At 35.8% G+C, this 20,009-nt stretch overlaps 1 protein-coding gene across 1 annotated transcript in view; it reads right to left on the bottom strand.

Moving 5' to 3' along the window:
• Nucleotides 1-18,447, bottom strand: part of egfem1 (EGF-like and EMI domain containing 1) — a 48,869-nt gene extending 30,422 nt beyond the window's left edge. Inside the window, exons 1-5 of the mRNA XM_081369881.1 lie at nucleotides 18,317-18,447; nucleotides 15,441-15,575; nucleotides 13,959-14,068; nucleotides 13,785-13,889; nucleotides 4,146-4,268 (exon numbers count right to left, since the gene is read on the bottom strand). Of these exons, the coding sequence (XP_081226007.1) occupies nucleotides 4,146-4,268; nucleotides 13,785-13,889; nucleotides 13,959-14,068; nucleotides 15,441-15,575; nucleotides 18,317-18,399 (556 nt within the window). The 5' untranslated portion in view covers nucleotides 18,400-18,447. The remainder of the gene's footprint in view (nucleotides 1-4,145; nucleotides 4,269-13,784; nucleotides 13,890-13,958; nucleotides 14,069-15,440; nucleotides 15,576-18,316) is intronic.
• Between the last annotated feature and the right edge of the window lie 1,562 nt (nucleotides 18,448-20,009).

The raw sequence follows: 20,009 nt of genomic DNA, 5'->3' as shown, positions 1-20,009 counted from the left end.
CCTTAGGTAATGTCTGAGGGGAAAAGTGTAAGGATTGTGGAGTTATGGATAAGTCTGTAGCGAACAAAAGTTAATTCATCTTATACATCTGAAATCTTTTAAAACACAGGTTTCCTATCATAAATTCACACCGTCAGAACAAAACAGAAGAAAACAGAAATGAGCTGTCAGATCTCACTGGTTTTGTATTGAAAATATAACTTTGTTCAAATGAAAATTGTTTAGAATATTAACAATGACAACTTTAAAATGTCAAACTTTTGAATTCTCAGAGAAATTTGCAATGTTCTAGAATGAGACGGCTGCTGTCTGATACCTGATCATCCATTGCTAAGTAATTAGGTACAGTATATACTGTAACATCTGCTGAACACATTCACGTGTGTGCATATAATGTCCAAATTCGTTCTGCTTTGTCAAAGAAGTCTGTCCAAGATCAACACAAGTTACTTCACTGTAATGATATATTGTTGGGAGCCATTGCAAATGTTCAAAAATACATGATATTGTAGCTATTTGAGAGATCATTTACAATTTCCTGTGTTACATGGGTTTTGTCAGACTCTTGTCATGGGATGAATTCCTATAGATTCCTACATGTATGCAGTCAACTATGGGTCAAGTGCTGTACTGCCTGCCCCGTGACTGGATTATTGAATGTGGTTCATTAGCAATAATTAAACCTTCTGACTCTAATGAATTCAATTACAGCCATCTGACTATTTCCCAAAAATCGAAAGCAGCCATTACAGACTCAGAAGATTTACACGTCATGTTACAAGACATGAAGACTATCAAATTTCAATTACAAAATACCACTGTGAATTTACAATAAATTATTAGATAGTGGATATAGTTGAACTCATAAAAAAAACATCTTTCAAACAAACTTCCACATTTTTTTCTTCAATATTTGCCCATGCAGATAAACATAGTATTTCTTCATCAGAACGACCTGATAACAGAACTGCTGCAACTCTGTGTTCTGTTCTCTCTTTTTCTAGCTAGGCATCTTTACACAGCTGATTTAAGGCTGCTCTGTGCCTGCTCAAAATTAACGTAAATGACATAAAGACGTAATGCTGGGGAAAAAAAAGCGAGACTAAATGAAAAGCAAGACTAAAGGATGCCTGCTCTGAACCACCTTAGCCCCTAGTATAAAATTATACTACTGAAATTGCTGTGTAAATTAATTTAAGCCACCTCAGAGCAGCATTAAACAGTCTTTGTAAATAGCCACTTCAGAAGTGCTTCTGTGCCATCTTTACGGTGTAAATGTGGCATCTCTCATACACCTGTTTCCTCACCTGTAGCCTTTCAGTCCAGCAGGACCTGAGACAGCAGGCCGGATCATCATTCCCACACTTACACACTAACAGCTGAGATGGACACAGATGTAGAACCGTCTCTCTCAGCACATTCAGGCACTATTGCCCACACAAAGCCCATTACACATCATCTTTCATCTCATGATGAAACCTAGCCAAAACTAATGGTCTTAAACAAGCCCCCGATGCAATCACATGCACAGGATTGATTAAAGGGTAATACCTGGATATCATAAACTGAGAGCATTGCAAACTACTCTTTACTTACTTACTTTACTTAACTTACTTATGATCATGGCAGTATTATTGCTATACCTGGTCAAAAGTCTCAGAATGTTCTTCATTATCATGAAAGTTTATTATCTGCATGCGTTTTAAAGCCATATCAGTCTAAACTTCTGATATATGGTTTTCTGAATGTCAGAAGGCGCATCCCGTGAGTATTAAATTCAGTTATCTTTCACGTCTTATTGCTCTTAAACTGTCAAATACACACAAGTTCACATAAACACAGTCGGTTATGTCTGTGAACGTGAACAGCAAGTAAAGAAATCGCATGTGTATTAGATCTGTGTATTAAAGTGAAAGCAGTGTAATATACAGTATCTACTGCTAAATGATGGTAATATGAATCAAACAACTAAAGGAAAAACAGAAAATCACTCACTCCTCTTAAAGGCACAATATGTAACTTTTTTGCTTTAAAAATAGCAAAAATCACTATATCTATGTTATATATTTTTTTTGTTGTGTACTTACATTATCCCGACTGTTTCCAACAACTTTCAAACCAGGAGAAATTTGTAATTTAATTCGAAGACACGTCACGTTTCTTTATTTCCGTTTTGTCGCCGTCAATGGCGTCATATCGGCGTTATCCCTGGTTTCCGCTCGTGCTGCCATGGCAACCAGAGCCCTCTGATAGTAACCAAGGCGACAGACGTGGACAACATTAGATCACAATGTCTATTTGCACGCTGTAGTTGTTGTTTCGTTCAAGCATTATGGACCATGGCAAGCAGACTTTGGATAAAAAAGGAGAACTAAAACGAGAATCAATATCAGCGCAGTGTTTTCGAGATGCCGAGAGCTCCCATAGACAGTATATAAACGAGATCGAGCTCCATGTCCGAGACTTCGACCGCTCCTACATGTACTTTATTAAACAGGTGAGCACATTTACATAAAACTAATCAATGTTATATAGTTCAACAATGATAAAATGTTATAATATGATCTGTATGTTATTCTAATGTTGATCTAGCTTACTGCTAGTCTCATACAGACAAACTAACATAGAATAACATAAATTTCAACACGTTCAAATGCAGTTTAGTGTGCTAGTGTAATGTTAGACCAAGTGAAACAGCGCTGCATTACCTCACAAGTTTAATTTGTCTAATAAACTGACCTGTGAGTAGTAATTCTACACTTGCGTGTAGTTCGGTAGAATGAAATGTCCTTATTCCTTTTATATCCGCGGAACTCGCGTCGCGTGTGGAGCTGATAGCTGTCTCTTAGCAATCCCGACCTGCTTCATATCACAGTCATGATAAAAACATCGATGTATTCAGTCATCCATAAACATTATTAGATCGGTCGGCTTGACGTTGACGACAAGATCCATAATTCTTAGCAAGCGTTGCGTCATCAAACTACGCCTTTGTTATTGTAAGAGGTAAGCGACCCCAGCGGCGAAAATAATTACATAGTGTACGTTTAACTGAATAACTTTAGTAGCTTTAATAAGAATACATTTCTTGACTTTCCCAACAATGTGAATGTCTCAGCAGTGCATTATTTGTTTGTATTCGGTGTATTTCACGGTTGATTATTTGGCAAATTTCGGCACAGGCTTTGCAAACAGACTTTTACTATATGGATCTCAAACATGTAAGTACTCATGTTTATTCTAATGCCTGATCTGTGATCAGTGATTTCTTATGTAATTATTCAAGTTCAGCCAGATTATCTCTCAAAATATCGTTCAATACTGTTTATGCATCAGTAAATCAAGCCAGTGACTAAACAATAAACTTCATGTCGATTCTCTCAGTAGGATGAAATACTACATGTACTCCACATGTAATACCAGTTATACCATGGTCTGGGTGAATACTCGATTCTGATTGGCTGCAGGGTGTCCATTAAAAAGTGATAGAGGACACCTAGCAAAGGAGTTCTGGTGAAACTGACTGTTTACCGTTCGAAATTAATAAATAAATGCACTGGCTACATCAGCTGTGAGTAACCATAGCAACAGGCAGTCAAAGTATCTATACGGACTATAAATCGAGCGGACTATAAATATCTCCAGTTGCTAAATAAACCGTCAGGTGTAACCAGGGAAACCAAGTTATTGTTTGTAAAAACTTTAGATTTCGATTGTAAAACTAATTAAAATATAAACTAATGTTTTAAAAATGTGTTATTTGGCAAGTGACCATGGTATAAGCGGGTTAATGCCCTTAGGTATTAATGGACGACGGCGAGGCGTGAACCGTCCGACGCGCAGCGGAGACAATGGACCTGACAATGGACACCTCATCGGGCATTCACCCTTACCTATTTCATATGCAAACATGTCAGCCAATCACAGCAGTGGGCGTTTACACTGAAGTCTCAAAGCAGACACGCCCCTTAAAACAGAGCGTTCAAATCAGAGGCTAAAATCAGGCTTGGAAAAATGCCTTTTATTTATAAATTATGACAATTTTTTATGTTAAAATCATACTAACATTATAAGGGCACCCCAGGAAACATTATAAAATAATAAAATAATCCAGTCTATAAACTCGGATATGCATGTGCGCTTACCTTGGCAGGATTTCCCATCATCTCCGAGTTTACTACCATCAGGACACCTGCAGTAATAACTGCCAATAGTATTACAGCACGTGCCTTCACATCCGCCATTCTCGTCCGCACACTCGTTTATATCTGAAAAGAAAGAAAGAAAGAAAGAAAGAAAGAAAGAAAGAAAGAAAGAAAGAAAGAAAGAAAGAAAGAAAGAAAGAAAGAAAGAAAGAAAGAAAGAAAGAAAGAAAGAAAGAAAGAAAGAAAAACCCTGAGCATCCATATAGACTATTACAATCTTTATATTGTGTTTTGGAAACATTAAATCATTAATATGCTAATAAGAAAAAAGACAAAATAAAATTTTATAGCCCAATTACATTATAAGTTTTGGTCATTTTTTCCCATCTATCAAGTACTTAAGATGATTTTGATTTAAATGTCACCCATTTTTTTTTTATATTAAATACATATCTTGTTATTTGATGCCCATTTCCTCCTAATATTTAACTTTAAATCCATCTGGAAAATCTTTCTTTCTTTATCCATCTACTTCCTCTTTATATTTTGCATGCTGGTTAGATCTGTGAAAGACTTTCTCTAAAAATGTTTCCTGTCCAATGCCTTTTGCAGTCATTTTAGCATAATTGTGAAAAAATGTCATCACACAGACATAAACAGACAAACCACACAAACAAACCCAATTATATAAACCCCACACAACCAAACACACACCATGCAGTGCTCAGACTCAGGTAATAAGTACAAGCTGGTCCAAACACCTGAAAGCAAAACTGTTTCACAATAAGTTCAAAGAAACTTTTCTTAAAAATCAAAAAGTAAATACAATTATTTGATAGTGTGTTTTTCTGTAAAGCCTCAGAAACCAAGGATGGGTCGCCATAGCGAAGGTTCAGGCCACACCCACGCTTGGTTTCTAAGGCAACACAGCATCACCAGATGAACTTCACATCTGACTATAATTTGAACATCAACTATCTAATATTATAAAAATCTGTATTTTGAATGTTATCAAATGAGAACATATATATATATATTTTCACTCATCTCCATCTGTTTTCTACTTTCTGTTTTCTTCTCCCTCACAACCTTTGACTCTACGACACGGCACTGACCTTAAGCAAACATCCCATAATAATACAGAGTGCTGACAACATCTTTCCTGTGGAAAGACAAGGACAGATTTGCAGATGTTCTGAGAAGTTAGGCGTTCTAACTGTGGTGCTGTTCACTCGCTTATACAGGTTTGCAGAGAAAGATGCCAGAATTTTCTTTCTTGGGTGAACTATGCCTTTAAGTGATTTCACAAAACTAGTTTGCTATGGCTAAAATGTGTGTCTTGATAAGGACTGACATGCACACACACAAATACATCTGAGAATAAACCTCCACTCCGCCATCTGTTTAGCTTGTTTAGGCCCCTGTTTTCCACGTTTCACACCTGGTGAACGTTCTCTTTGTCATTTTAAATATTTCAACCTCTAGATCTGTTTTGTATCCAAACCTTTGTCATTAATCTTGCTCTGGCCCTGACTGGGAAACAGGAACAGGGAATAGAGCGATGAAAAACATCTAGAAATAAAACAAGAATAAACAACAGGAAATGAAAAGCAAATGGAAAGACCATTTTAAAAGGTTTTTGAACTAATTCAGTTTGTGTTGTGTAATATTTAAACATTCTGTCAACATTTATATCTTTTAAAGAGGTTTTTGAGCTGAACATATTCTGTCTATTGAATGCCACAAAGAATGTACAACACAGAATGTGTTATTGTATTCCACTGCAATGCTTTTCGAATGGTTTTTTTAATTAAACATGAGCAAGACGGATGCACTTTACCATTATGCTTGCGCCTCACATCTTTTGGAGTGTTTCACACATAAAACACTTTCAAAAAATGCTGTGGAGAAAACACATCTTTATCCACCTTTTTCCTGAAGAGCCTACTGGGTTTTAGATTATGGGTGGCACATCCGGTTTGGAGAAGTTCCATTCAAAAAGACTGAAATGAATCCTTGTCAGTTTGACTTAATGGGCTGTATAATTTCATTCATGTTCTCATGTTCAGACTTCGAGAGAATAACGTAATGCTTGGTATTTTAATGTGACTGACGTGATATAACAAGAAGAATATCTATGGCAAGAGCTCTTTTCAGTCACTGCATTCTTTTCCTCCTGATTCTTTTCTTTTTCCATTTGTATTCTGCTGTAAGTAACAGATAGAAAAATGACAACTTCTTGTCTGCTCTCTATGGAAGATTGTTTCCGCCACAGAATTTTAAAAGATAATTGCGACTTTTTATCGCACAATTGCGAGTTTACATCTCGCAATTCTGACTTTATTTCTCAGAATTGCAAGATATAAAGTCAGAATTGCGTGAAATAAAGTCGCAATTGCGTGTTATAAAGTCAGAATTGAGTTTAAATCTCGCAATTCTGACATCTTTTCTCAGAATTGTGAGATATAAAGTCAAATTCTAAGATAAATGTTTTTTTTTTTTACAGCAGAATAGATTATATCTCACAATTCTGTCTTTATAACACGCAATTGCGACTTTATATCATGCAATTCTGACTTTATATCTCCCAATTGCGTATTATAAAGTCAGAATTGCGTGATATAAAGTCGCAATTGCGAAAAAAAAGTCAGAATTCTGACTTTATAAGACGCAATTGCGACTATTTCACGAAATTCTGACTTCACTTTATATCTCGCACTTCTGACTTTATAACACGCAATTGCGACTTTATTTCACGCAATTCTGAGAAATAAAGTCAGAATTGCGAGATGTAAACTCACAATTGTGAGATAAAAAGTCGCAATTATCTTTTAAAATGTTTTATTCTGTGGCGGAAACAAGCTTCCATAGCTCTCTCCCGATTTAATTTACGATATCACTGGAATGCACTAAGAATCTGTTGTTTTTCTCCCCAAATCCTCGTCTCTTTCCAGGTTTGTTTTCACATGGATGCTTTAAAGTGTAATTGTCTTGTAAATATACCCAACTATATTTAACCAACCAGAACACCTCAGCAAATAATAACACGCTGGTGAACACACAGAGTAACATTGCAATGGGGTGCACAATTTATATATATATTTGTGCACCCCATTGCAATGTTACTCTGTGTGTTCACCAGCGTGTTATTATTTGCTGAGGTGTTCTGGTTGGTTATTGGCTCAAGTTAAAATGGACCAGCTCCCAAGACTCCTCTCATGAGTAATTCATTCAGCTATATAAAACACATATCTTTCTGACTTGTTCTGATATGTATTATATATAAACTGATGGCCGTAATTTCTGGGCCAGAGCGATCAGAGGTGAACGGAAATCTAATAACCGTAGCTATCTTTCCTCTTTCCTGGGATCTCAGTACAACTGGCCTGATGCGTTCTGCAGACGACACCTGACAAGACCTCACAAGGTCCCTACATAGTGTATTTTTCCCCTCAGAAGTAAATAAGAGGATTGTCACAGCTAGACATTTTAATTTTAGACATAAACTCTTACTGCTTTTTAATGCACAAATGAGTCTCAAAGGAAACATAACACAATAAAGATTGGGTATTTTCATACTCTCTAATTCCTTTTACTTTGCCTCAATGCATGGTAAAGTCATTTGGTTATCTCTCAGGGTTATGAATGCTTTGAGGAAAAGCAGCAGTTTCTCATGAATATCCCCTGTCCTTTCTTTGGGAAATCCTCTTTAATGGGTTAGACAGAGCGGTTACAAAACGTTTGAGCTGACTGTGTGTCCGATCAGAGAAAAAGATAGTTTTGTGTATACTGTAACTGTACAGCAACTGTCTGCCCATCTCTCAGCGTGTATTCTGTTGTATAGTGATCACACAGATCATTGCATTTGGCCCTGTATTATCCTACATAAACACACATATCCAAACCAGGCCTCACATTCAAGCATGACTTCTTTTCAAACAGCAAGGGACTTTGAAACATCTGGCAAGCATTTGCACATTAATTATGCGTTTCCGCAATTAACGGATGATCTGTATACAGCTACCAACAGGATGTTTCAATAATCGATCAAATATTAAGTTACAGGTGCTTTACTGACTCCATGAAAATAACTAATTACGAAGAGAAAACAAATTACCACCATTTTGGTAATCAAATATGAAGATTCACAAACTATATAGCCATGACTGTGTTTCAAGACCTAACAAGCCTACTTAGACAAAATGTGGTCAGTAAGAGGTCAGTAAGAAGTCACTAGGTTCCATTAAAAACAGTAATATTGTAAATTATTATAAATTCAAATAAATTACTGTCTCTTGATCAATTTAATGTGTGCTTGCTGCAAGTATCAATTTTATTAATTATATAAATATATCAAGAAGATCCCTCTAAATATTTCAACTGTTTCCTCTAAAGAACAAAAATATTAAAGACCATATCGCACTAGTTAATCTCACTTTTGTCTCTTCAAGAGTTTCAGAAGAGATGTCTCAACTGTGCTCATATTATCCAACCAAATTCTGCAATCAAAAGTCAATATAAACTGTCTTCCAACTTGTTATCTGCTATAAAGATCAATTTTATAGCGCTCTACTTTTTCTGTGTCAATAATTTGTGTCTCTATTTTGTCTATTTATTTCTCCTATAAGGAATTTTAGAAGAAACATGATCTGAGACAAAGTTGAAAGCTCCATTTAGTCTAAGTTTCATGAATCACTAATAAGCAATAATAATTTTCCTTCAATAACTTGTATTTCATTTATAACACTGAATATTGACCGCTAATAATACTGTCTAAAGACAGATCTTTAGGGGTCTAGAGGGTTTTGTGTTAAAAGCAACAGAACATTCCAGCACACACACACAATCGGTTCATGTTTCTCTCTCAGCTGAGATCACCTGCTGAGTGCAGACGTTAAATTCATTTTCTTCTGAAGATCTCACTTGAATAAAGTTTTAAATGTGCCAGACTCACTCAAGATATAACCTTTTGACCAGGAAACTCACTCCTCACTCTCAAGGACACTGATTTCATTGCCAGAGCGTCCTGCAGCAGTGAAGTTCTTGTTCAAATAGGAGTTTCTCACCAAACCAGCAAATGGAGCATGTCAGTACGACTTACACTGAAAGGTCTGTCCGTCCTGGATAAGCAAGCTTTTGAACAGAAAGTAATCTATCTGAGGACCTCAATCATAATTAGTTCAGAAAAGGTGAGTGAACTGAAGGATAAAGACATTGAATAGAGTAGTGAGAAAGTGGAGAACTGGAAAAACAATTGACTCTTTCTTAATAAATGTTCCGGGTCTCATTGCGCATGATTGATCAGGACATGTTATTCTGAGGATAAATCTTTCATTAAAACTTTCTCCGGCTCTGAAATGAATGTTATTTTCTACTGACATAATCAAGGCCATGCAGACAGGGGGAAAGCAATATTGGCCAACAAGATCCTTACATTTTTGGCGCTTGCTCATGCAGAAGTCTGCATGATGCTACAGTGCCATAGAAGAACCATTTTGATTTCCCAAAGAAACTTTCAAATCATAAAAGAATGATTTTAATGATCTGAAGAGCCCTCTTTCACTAAGAAACCTTTGTGCAATGGCAAGGTTTCATGGATGTTTAAGGTTCTAAATGGAACCATAGATGCCAATAAAAAAACTTTATTTTTAAGCATGTAGGGTTTTCTGACTGGTTGCTAGGTTATCTGTTGATTATTTCTTTGATTGTTCAGATGAAAAATCCAAAAATTATTAATTATTAAAAAATGTATATAATTGCTGTCCCAATTCTGTCCCAATGTTGTCCTCCAAGGCTATGAAAACAAATATATTAAATGCATCTATTTTGGCTATGTCGATATACATATTACATTATACATGTACATTACATTAACACTCAAAATTGTGTAACATTATGAACAATTAAAGGATAGTTCATCTAAAAATTCTCACATTATTTACTCACCCTCATATCATTCCTAACATGTATGACTTTATACCTTCTGTGGAAAATAAAAGAAGATATCTTATCTTATCTTATATGTTTGAACTTTTTTGTCCATACAATGAAAGTCAATATAGGGTCCAAAACAACAACATCTTCTTTTATGTTCTGCAGAAGAAATAAAGTCATTCAGGTTTGGTGAGTAAATGATGACTGGATTTTCATTTTTTGGTGAACTATCCCTTTAAATGAAATGATGCCTTTCTGCATTCAAAACAGTGAGGCTGGGTCTGTACTGAAATTATAAAGATGTCAACTGGACTATATAAGAATATAATATATGGATATCTGTGTGTGTCCATGCAAAGAATGTAAGATATGCGACCCAATTTATAGAGGTGCCTAAACAAGTTGTTTGTGGATCAGTAACTCTTGAACTCCTCAATACTCTGTGGTATTCCAGGGAAGTATGTAGAGTCAGGACCCTCAGTGGGGTTGTAGCTCTTAACTCCAGTGTAGAGCAAACAAGATGGAGGAAAGGAAACCCTCAGGCAAACTGTATCAAACACACTCAGTACACACAGACACATCTTTAAACACTGTCTGCTTAGTACATATTGTAAACAGGGAAGTTGCAGTAATGGACAATGAAGAGCTTGTTTCCCATGAGTCTCTTCAACCCCATCAGGAAGACACTGTTGTTTAATAGAACAACACAATCTTTTACATTTTTAAATGGAGAGTAAAGGAAGACTTTTTGTAGCCTTCCTCAAAAGATTTCAAGACCAAATGATCTGAGATCTTCTGACCAAATTCAATTTCTAGCTTTATACTGTTTGTCAACAATTGTCTCATATGTGTCTATTTTCATTTCTTCTAAGCAACTTGAGGAGAAATATCTGAAACAATGTTGAGACTTAAATCAATTAATACTAGTTGATACTTAATATATCGGTAGCACTTCAGTTTAGAGTCCAATTCTCACTATAAACTAGTTAAACTAACTATTAGCATGCATATTACTAGGATATTGGCTGTTTATTAGTACTTATAAAACACAAATTAATGCCAATGACCATATTCTACATCCCTTAAACGTACAGTATGGCATTTTTCGCCACTAGGGGTCGCTAACCTACTTACAATAACAAAGGCGTAGATTGATGACGCAACATTTGCTAAGAATTATGGATCTTGTCGTCAATGTCAAGCCGACCGATCTAATAATGTTTATGGATGACTGAATACATCAATGTTTTTATCATGACTGTGATATGAAGCAGGTCGGGATTGCTAAGAGACAGCTATCAGCTCCACACGCGACGCGAGTCCCGCGGATATAAAAGGAATATGGACATTTCATTCTACCGAACTACACGCAGAATTACTACTCACAGGTCAGTTTATTAGACAAATTAAACTTGTGAGGTAACGCAGCGCTGTTTCACTTGGTCTAACATTACACTATCACACTAAACTGCATTTGAATGTGTTGAAATGTATGTGTTAGTTTGTCTGTATGAGACTAGCAGTGAGGTAGATCAACATTAGAATAACATACAGATCATATTCTAACATTTTATCATTGTTGAACTATATAACATTGATTAGTTTTATGTAAATGTGCTCACCTGTTTAATAAAGTACATGTAGGAGCGGTCGAAGTATCGGACGTGGAGCTCTCGTTTATATACTGTCTATGGGAGCTCTAGGCATCTCGAAAACACCGCGCTGATATTGATTCTCGTTTTAGTTCTTCTTTTTTATCCAAAGTCTGCTTGCCATGGTCCGTAATGTTTGAACGAAACAACAACAACAGCGTGCAAATAGACATTGCGAATTACAAAGTTGTCCACGTCTGTCGCCTTGGTTACTATCAGACGGCTCTGGTTCATAGCTCTGGTTGCCATGGCAGCACGAGCGGAAACCAGGGACAACGCGGATATGACGCCATTGGCGGCGACAAAACGGAAATAAAGAAACGGGACGTTTCTCGAATTAAATCACAAATTTCTCCTGGTTTGAAAGTTGTTGGAAACAGTCGGGATAATGTAAGTACACAAAAAAAAAAAATATATATATAACATAGATATAGTGATTTTTGCTATTTTTAAAGCAAAAAAGTTACATATTGTGCCTTTAATCATACCCACTACCTAAACTTAACAACTACCTTAATAACTATTAATAAGCAGCAATTAGGAGTTTATTGAGGCCAAAGTCATAGTTAATAGTTAACAGTAGTCTCTGTTCTATTAAAGAGCGATTAAAATGTCCTCTAATATCTAAATAAATACCTCTAAGGCACAGGTGTGTGTTTATATGTAATGTTCATACATTTTTAAAAAACAAAGATGAAAACATAGTTAGGCATTGTCATTATAAACTTATGACACTTTTTTATTTTCAATTGATTTTGAATAATATTCACACTGCTCTGCCTATAAAACATCAGCAGCTGTCAAGCTTCAAAAATTATCAAAGAACACTTTAAAAGTACCATAAAAATAGTCTATGAACATCTTTTATGATACATTTGTGGTGACTGTTCCTTAGTTTGACAGCTCCTCTGGTCACTATTCACTTTTATTATAAAAGAACAGCTTGAACATTCTATCGAACATCTAATTTTTTTGCTCCACGGAACAAAGTCCTACAGGTTTGGAACAACATGAGGGTAGTACACTACTCCTTCAACTTTCTTATTCTATGAATAGTATTCCCTGCTTTCTCTCTCTCAGAACTGAGACGTGGCCAGTGGCCTTTAAACACAGCACATCAGTCCAACAGGAAAGGGCAGATGAGCTAGCGTGTCCTGGGCTACAGTGGCAGTGTCTATTGAAAGAGAGCACTGTAAAAACATTCTTCCGCATGCACATATACACAGTCTCAGAGTCAAATGAGCTTAATGGGTTTACCAGTCCAACATGGAAAAGACATTTATCATCACAGTCATTTCATCGTCGTACTGTTTAACCATCAGCGTTCTGTGTTACAGACATGCAGAAGAAAACTTTAATTTTAGAAACTCTGAGAAAGCATTTTAGGAGCACAAACCTCCATCTCAGCACAAAACCGCAGCAGGAAAGCTGCTTTGGGCAGATCACACACACACAAATCACTGACTAAACTTAGAGGTTTACTGTTAAGACACAAACTCGAAATCTCATTCACATACTACTGTGTGGAGGCTTCTTCAATGCTCAAAGACATATTTACTCAATTGATTTCAATTGAAGTCAAACTCTTTGCTGTTAAACAGATAACCAGATCTGGTAAATCATGTTTACCACCAGAACACATACACTCTCATTCGACACCTCACAGTGTGAAAACCTCACATCTGCTGTCAAAACAAACCATGAGAGGCAGAAACAAGTGAGAATCTAACAAACCACAGTGACGTTTGCCTGAGAAAACTCACTTTAGTGCACTCACAGGTGGTGGAAAGAGAGTGTGGGAGGAGAAACACCAGGGAAACAAGCTTCAAAGACACCAGTTGACCTCGACTTAGAAATATACAACACTCTAATGTGCAGATGCATCTCAACACAAACTCATATGCATAAACGCAAACAGCTTGACCCATGCAGCAGACCTAAAACAGATCAATGAAGATATGACCACAGAACCCATTCTTGAACATTCAAAAGATAAATAACCACTATTCATGCGCTGAAACTTCAACCCCTTCAAAAGGCATGAAAGACTCACCGTATTGGCAGCGCGTTCCTTCGAACCCTTCTGGACACTGACATAGCTGATCACTGGTCTCAGAGCACATCCCACCGTTAAAGCAGGTACCAGAAGAACACACTCCTGTAGATAACACGCACTGTTCAGATACTCTGTATCACACACACACACATACAGTGTTATGATACTCACTATGAAGACAGCCTCTCTCTTCCCCTCTCTGCATCCATCCTGGGCAACACCTGTAGACTGTTTGCATCTCCATACTATACACCTGCCTATACACTGTATAATAGCCTGTCCTGAGATAGACATACAGATAGAGAAATAGATGAAGAAATAGAGTTAATAGGTTATGTGTAGAGGCTGATATAGGCCTAATGCAACATAGTATAATAATTAAAAATTGTTTGACGATGACAAATGAGGCCTACATAACATTGCTCAAATAAAAGGGGAATTTCTTTAAACATTTAACCACAAAATATTTATTATTCATTCTGTGCTCCGGAAATAACGTAATAACAGGAAGAGACGTCAAATTATACAGTTGCTACTATAACAGCGCTCACAATAGCCTACTTGCCAAATCTTTCGATTGTTGAACCTCTTTTAACTTAAAAACGTGATCTGAATGCGCAAAAAAACGCTGAAAAGTGGCCAGAAGCGGCGCAGAGTCTAGCGCATTTAAAAAGCAGCATAGTGGAACAAAAAAGCGATGTATTCTGTGAGAAGAACCTAACCGATTTGTGAACGAGTCGTTGGTTTGGGTCGAGTCTGCGACTTTATATCACACAATTCTGATATAATTGCGAGATATAAAGTCAGAATTGCGTGAAATAAAGTCGCAATTGCGTCTTTAAAGTCAGAATTCTGACTTTTTTTCTCGCAATTACGACTTTATATCACGCAATTCTGACTTTATAACACATAATTGCGAGTTTATATCTCGCAATTCTGACATATTTTCCTCAGAATTGTGACCAATTGTGTTGAATTCGCAATTTTTAACAAATGAACAATTGTGAACTCGCAATTGTGAGATAAAAAGTCGCAATTGTCTTTTAAAATGTTTTATTCTTTGGTTTTATTCCATAGGCTACTGCATTATTTTGCAATATATTCTTCTTTCTTTCTTTCTTTAAAACAATGAGCTCTTTCCTGTGAAAGTGCTCAAAATAAAAACAAATTTACCTTTAAAACTTTTAAGCTATTTTTCTCCTGTTTCAGTGTTGTCGTAGTTACAGTGTTTTGCCCAATTTTCTTGGTTAAATTGATCAGCAGGTCAGTATTCAGCATGCCATATAGAAGTCTTATGTTTAATAAGAACATATGTTGACGAAGAGTGTGAAATTAGGTCTGCTTTCAGAGGAGCAATAGTTGGTTATTATGACTCCTATTAAATCACATGTGCAAATCACTTAACCCCAGATTTCCAGAAGAGCTTTCAAATCAGTGTACTTAAGTCAATGGAAAGCATCTGCTATGGTAATTGGCGAATTTGGTTCTATAAATGGTAGGAAAGCAAATCTCTTAAATAAAAGTCACTGCTCTGACTTAAGAGATTATTGTTCGGGGGAAATAGTAATAAAAGGAAATGATTTAAAGGATAATGACTGAGAGATGTTTAAACATGGAAATAATGTAAATAGTTTTTGTTTGAGTGTGTCTCACCTCCTCTCGTAGCCCATGCACCAGTGCTGAGAAGAACAGCCCTGCCGCCACACCTTCACCATACGGGTAAACGCCTGAACACACGGTTGCCTCACTCCCAGCATAGACATCTCCTGCTCCTCACACACATTTGGCCTGAGAAACAGTGAAAAAGTTTATCAACTATACTTCAATACATATATATACTTTTATACTTAACCCTATAAATGAACTTCAGTGTGTTGCGTGATGCGTAACATGAGAATAAACCTCATTGGTTCTTGCTGAAGCTCAAACGTGCTGCGTAACACGAGAATGAACCTCATTGTTAACTATTTTCTTGTATTTTTACAGTACATTACTGGCAGCATGGTTGCCAGCAAGTTACTGTATTTTGATTTACTCTACTGTAATTCAATTTAGCACTGTAAACTACTTTTATTGTATTTTGTAATTTGGTCTGCTTCTGTTATAATTTATTACACGGTATTGTCCTGTAATATCGGACTCCTCACTGAAAAAAGACATGACACACAAAGACACGTATGACAAAACCTGTTAGCCTGAAAGATGAGCAGATGTGTGCGTTGATGAATGTTTATATGTGAATAATTGCCTATATCTTTTCAGCATATAAAGTGATCGAGTCCCTTCAGAAAGTTTGGACTAAACCGCTTAATTCATATGGATTAGTTTTTACGATCTCAATCAACTTTTTGAAGCACCAAAGTGGTAGTTGCGTGGACTGTCAATGGAAGGATAGAAATCTCTCATTAAAAATAACGAAAGTCTTTAACGACATGAGGGTGCGTAAATGGTGACATAATTTTAATTTTTGGGTGAATTACTCCTTTAGAGTAAATCAATTGCATAGGGGGCACTTTCCTCATTTTGTCTCATTTTGGACTTTTAACATCAAAGCCCCTCTTTTAATGATGTCATAATTAGCAATTTCGTCATAAATGCTCACAGAAGAACATGCCTATATGTGGGTTAGCATGTGTGCACCATAGCTGTCCGCTGACAGTAAACAGACATACGGATACCAGCAATATGCACGTGTTCCTCACTAAATACTGGGATAACCACATATTCAGGACTGGGGACCACATGTTTTGTCTATCAAAAAAACAACAAAAAAAAAAAAACAACAACTGTATATTGTATTATTGGTTTAATTGCATTAAACAAAGGAAAACTTATTTTATTTCAGCAAGATGTTCCCCAAGGCAACATTTCTCATTTTCCTTTAGTTTAAGTTGAAGTAGGCTACTAAACCAACTAAAACTAAAACTAAAACTAAAACCAATAAATAAAAATCAATAAATACTGTAGACTTTTTTTTTATGAATAAAAATGACAAAAACAAACAACCAAATTACTAAAACTTTAACTTAAATTAAAGTGAAAACAGAAAACGTGAATATAAAATCTAATTCAAAATATTAACATATTTATAATATACTAAAATAACATGAGTGGTTATTGTTAGTAAAACTAAACTAATAAAATTGGTTTTCTTTAACTGAAATAAAGCTTACAATAAAATATAAATGAAAACGAAATACATGAACATAAAAAAAAATTTAATTGCTACCTTGGCAACTAACTGAAAAAAAAAGTTTAAGTCGAAGTACTAAAATAACTAAAATAAAAAGAAATTAAAGACATTTTTTTTAAACTAATACATAACAAAATTACTCAAATTAAAATGAAAACTGAAAATATAAAAATAAAAGCTATAATACTAAAATAAACCTGCTGAGTTATTTTCTCTCATTTTTAGAATAAAAAAGTATATACTTTTATTTATGAACAGATTTTTCAATTGAGTGCACCTGAATATTTAATTTTGGCACTAAACTACAGCTAAGAATATACATACAAACTCAGCTTTCATTCGCTTCTCCTTGCACTCAAATCTGTCAGAAGCTGTTAGTTGATTTATATCTTTCTCACTGTTGTGCAATAGAGCACCTCAACCACAGCTCAGAATATGGAATATCGCTGAGAATGCATTTCAACTTCATAAATACATCAGGATTGTTGATTGGTTTGAATCCGTCTGTGACAGCCTGGCTCTTAAATTCTTTATTTTAGCTTCACAGAGCGAGTGTGGTGAGTCTGGGCTCTGCCTCAGAGGGTCATGTTCTCTCTCAGGTTGTTTCCTATGACCATCTGGGCGTAATAAAGCACATCCTGAGTCAATTATGGGGCTCTCAGATAAACTGCACAGTCACACGCCGGATCAGCCCTGGAGTCAGTGTCAAACACTCACTGGCCTCAGTCACGCTTTACATATTTCCAAATTCCAAATTTGAGCCAAGTCTATTTGTAACTGTTTCAAAGTTGTTTAGGTGAATATATTTAAAATATGGTAATCAAATCTTTACAGTATAAATTAAGTAATTTAATGAGTATTTATGTTTGGAGATAATTTCACATTTTAAATGGAATCTGGCGCTTTTGGCGACACCTAAAGGGCATCAGAAATAACACATTAATTATCAGTGTCACTTTCCAAATGATTGAGCTATTGCTACCAAAACAAACAAATTGCGGTAAGAAACCAAACTGATTAATTATTTTTATTGTTAATAGTAACTTAAAGCATTACCAATGTTACACCTAAGCGTCAAAAATAGATCAGGACACTGAGATAAACTTTTCAAATGCTTTCAATTGATTCAATTACATTTTCTTAAAAACACAGTGACACATTTACCTGTTGAGCCATGATGATAGGTAGCATTCAAGTAACACTTTATACTTTAATCACAAAATATAGGCTATTTTTTAGAAGTTTTGAAGTATTTTGAAGTCAAGGGGTGTTAAAGGGGTGAACAAAACTCGTTGTAAAAAATATAATAAGCTGTGTGTGTTCAGTGGTGACTCACATGTCGGGCTGCAGGTCCAGTGATGCTGCGCCGTTCAGAGACACGAGCACACAGCAGCAGAGCAGAGCCACGGAGATGCACATCGTTTACTACAGCATATCCACATGCAGCAGACACTCTTCAGGTTCCAGGGCCCCGCCGTCCACTTCAAAGGGTCCGATCACTTCATTATACACGAGTATCTTTGTGAAAGCGCTAAAGGTTTTCTCCTTGCAAACTGAAATAATCGAGCATCCTAGAGTCCTGGAGCTGGTATCCTCAACCGGGAGCACACTGAGACAGACTGGACAATCGCTCAGCGCTCTTCCCATCACACACACACACACACACACACACACACACACACACGTTCAACCGTTAGGGGCCACGATGGAAACACACCGCTCAAAACATATTTAGCGGTTGTTTCTCAAGTTCTGTGTGATATGTGTAGGGTAAGTTACTCTAAAAACTAGGCTAATTAATTAGGCTACTTGTTAGGTTATAGGCTACTAATTACATCTTCAAAAGTGAGATTAATGTAGGCTACTAATTCTCTCTAAAAAGTAGCCTACTATTCAGTGTTGGGGAAAGTTAAAAGTAGCCTAATGCTCCTTAAAAAAAGGAACTTGCTACTTTTAATGGAAAGTAAATACGTTACTTTTTGCGTTAGGCTATTTTTCACACCTGGGCTAGACTTGCTGGTTTGATTATTAATAACAAATAAACAAAAGTTTTTTTTTTTTTTTTTTTTTTGCAAATGTAAAGGCTCTTTCGCACCAAAAGTGAAATGAATCAGCTTTCTGCAGGATTGCAGACGAATAGGACGCAGGAGAAGAAAGTACCACAATCTTATTTTAGCACAAAAAATGAAATGTGATGTTGATTTTATTTTATTTTTTGCCTATCTTTTTTGCTTATTAGTATGTTCAAGGTCAAAAGCAAAGACATTGGTTAATAAAGTGAGATTAAATACATAAAGTAGGCTATATTTGTGTAATTTAACACATAGGCTATGCAGATTTGTGTAATATATTCTGAGTTTGCATTTCGCGGTTTTTATTAATTTAGGTGAATACTGAATCTGTTTTTGTGTAAGTAAATTAGTCTAATAACCATCATGTTCACACAGCGCACACAACGCCTCTGCACTTATGATTTCTCTCAACATGGGGACAGGAGAGCTATCAGTCAATGGGAAAGCAAAGCTACTCAGATATTTTGTTGTATATGTATATTTAAAAATAAATGTGTTACTTTACAAGTTACTTGAAAAAAGTAATCTGATTACTTGTAATGCGTTACCCCCAACACTGCTTAAGTCCAAATCCTCTATTTCCAAATCCCTCGACCAGTTGAACAGTACAAGGATAGGCATAAAACTGCTCTTTTCTTCTTTCAAATAATTAAAATAAAATTGCGTAAATCATTCTTGAACTGACCAAAGTATTTAAAGGGCAAAGGTTACATTAAAAACATACATTTTATCATTAGACATTAACTTTTCATATTAAATCCACTATTGTTTAATATAAAATAGTTCTGTAGTCTAGTAGCCTATTTACTATATGTAATTACATCAGAATAGGCTAACTATAATTAAATTATAAAAAAAAATAAATCAGAGTAAACCCTTACTTTAGGCTACTTTTTCAAGGAAAAAGTGATTAAATTACAGTAGGCCTAATTAATTAGCCTACTTACTAATGTGATT

This window comes from Scardinius erythrophthalmus (assembly GCF_964197995.2).
Source record: "Scardinius erythrophthalmus genome assembly, chromosome: 7".
In the NCBI taxonomy this organism is placed as follows: Eukaryota; Metazoa; Chordata; class Actinopteri; order Cypriniformes; family Leuciscidae; genus Scardinius; species Scardinius erythrophthalmus.
Note: the sequence above shows the minus strand (reverse complement) of the source record. Positions and strands in the feature narration are given on the sequence as shown.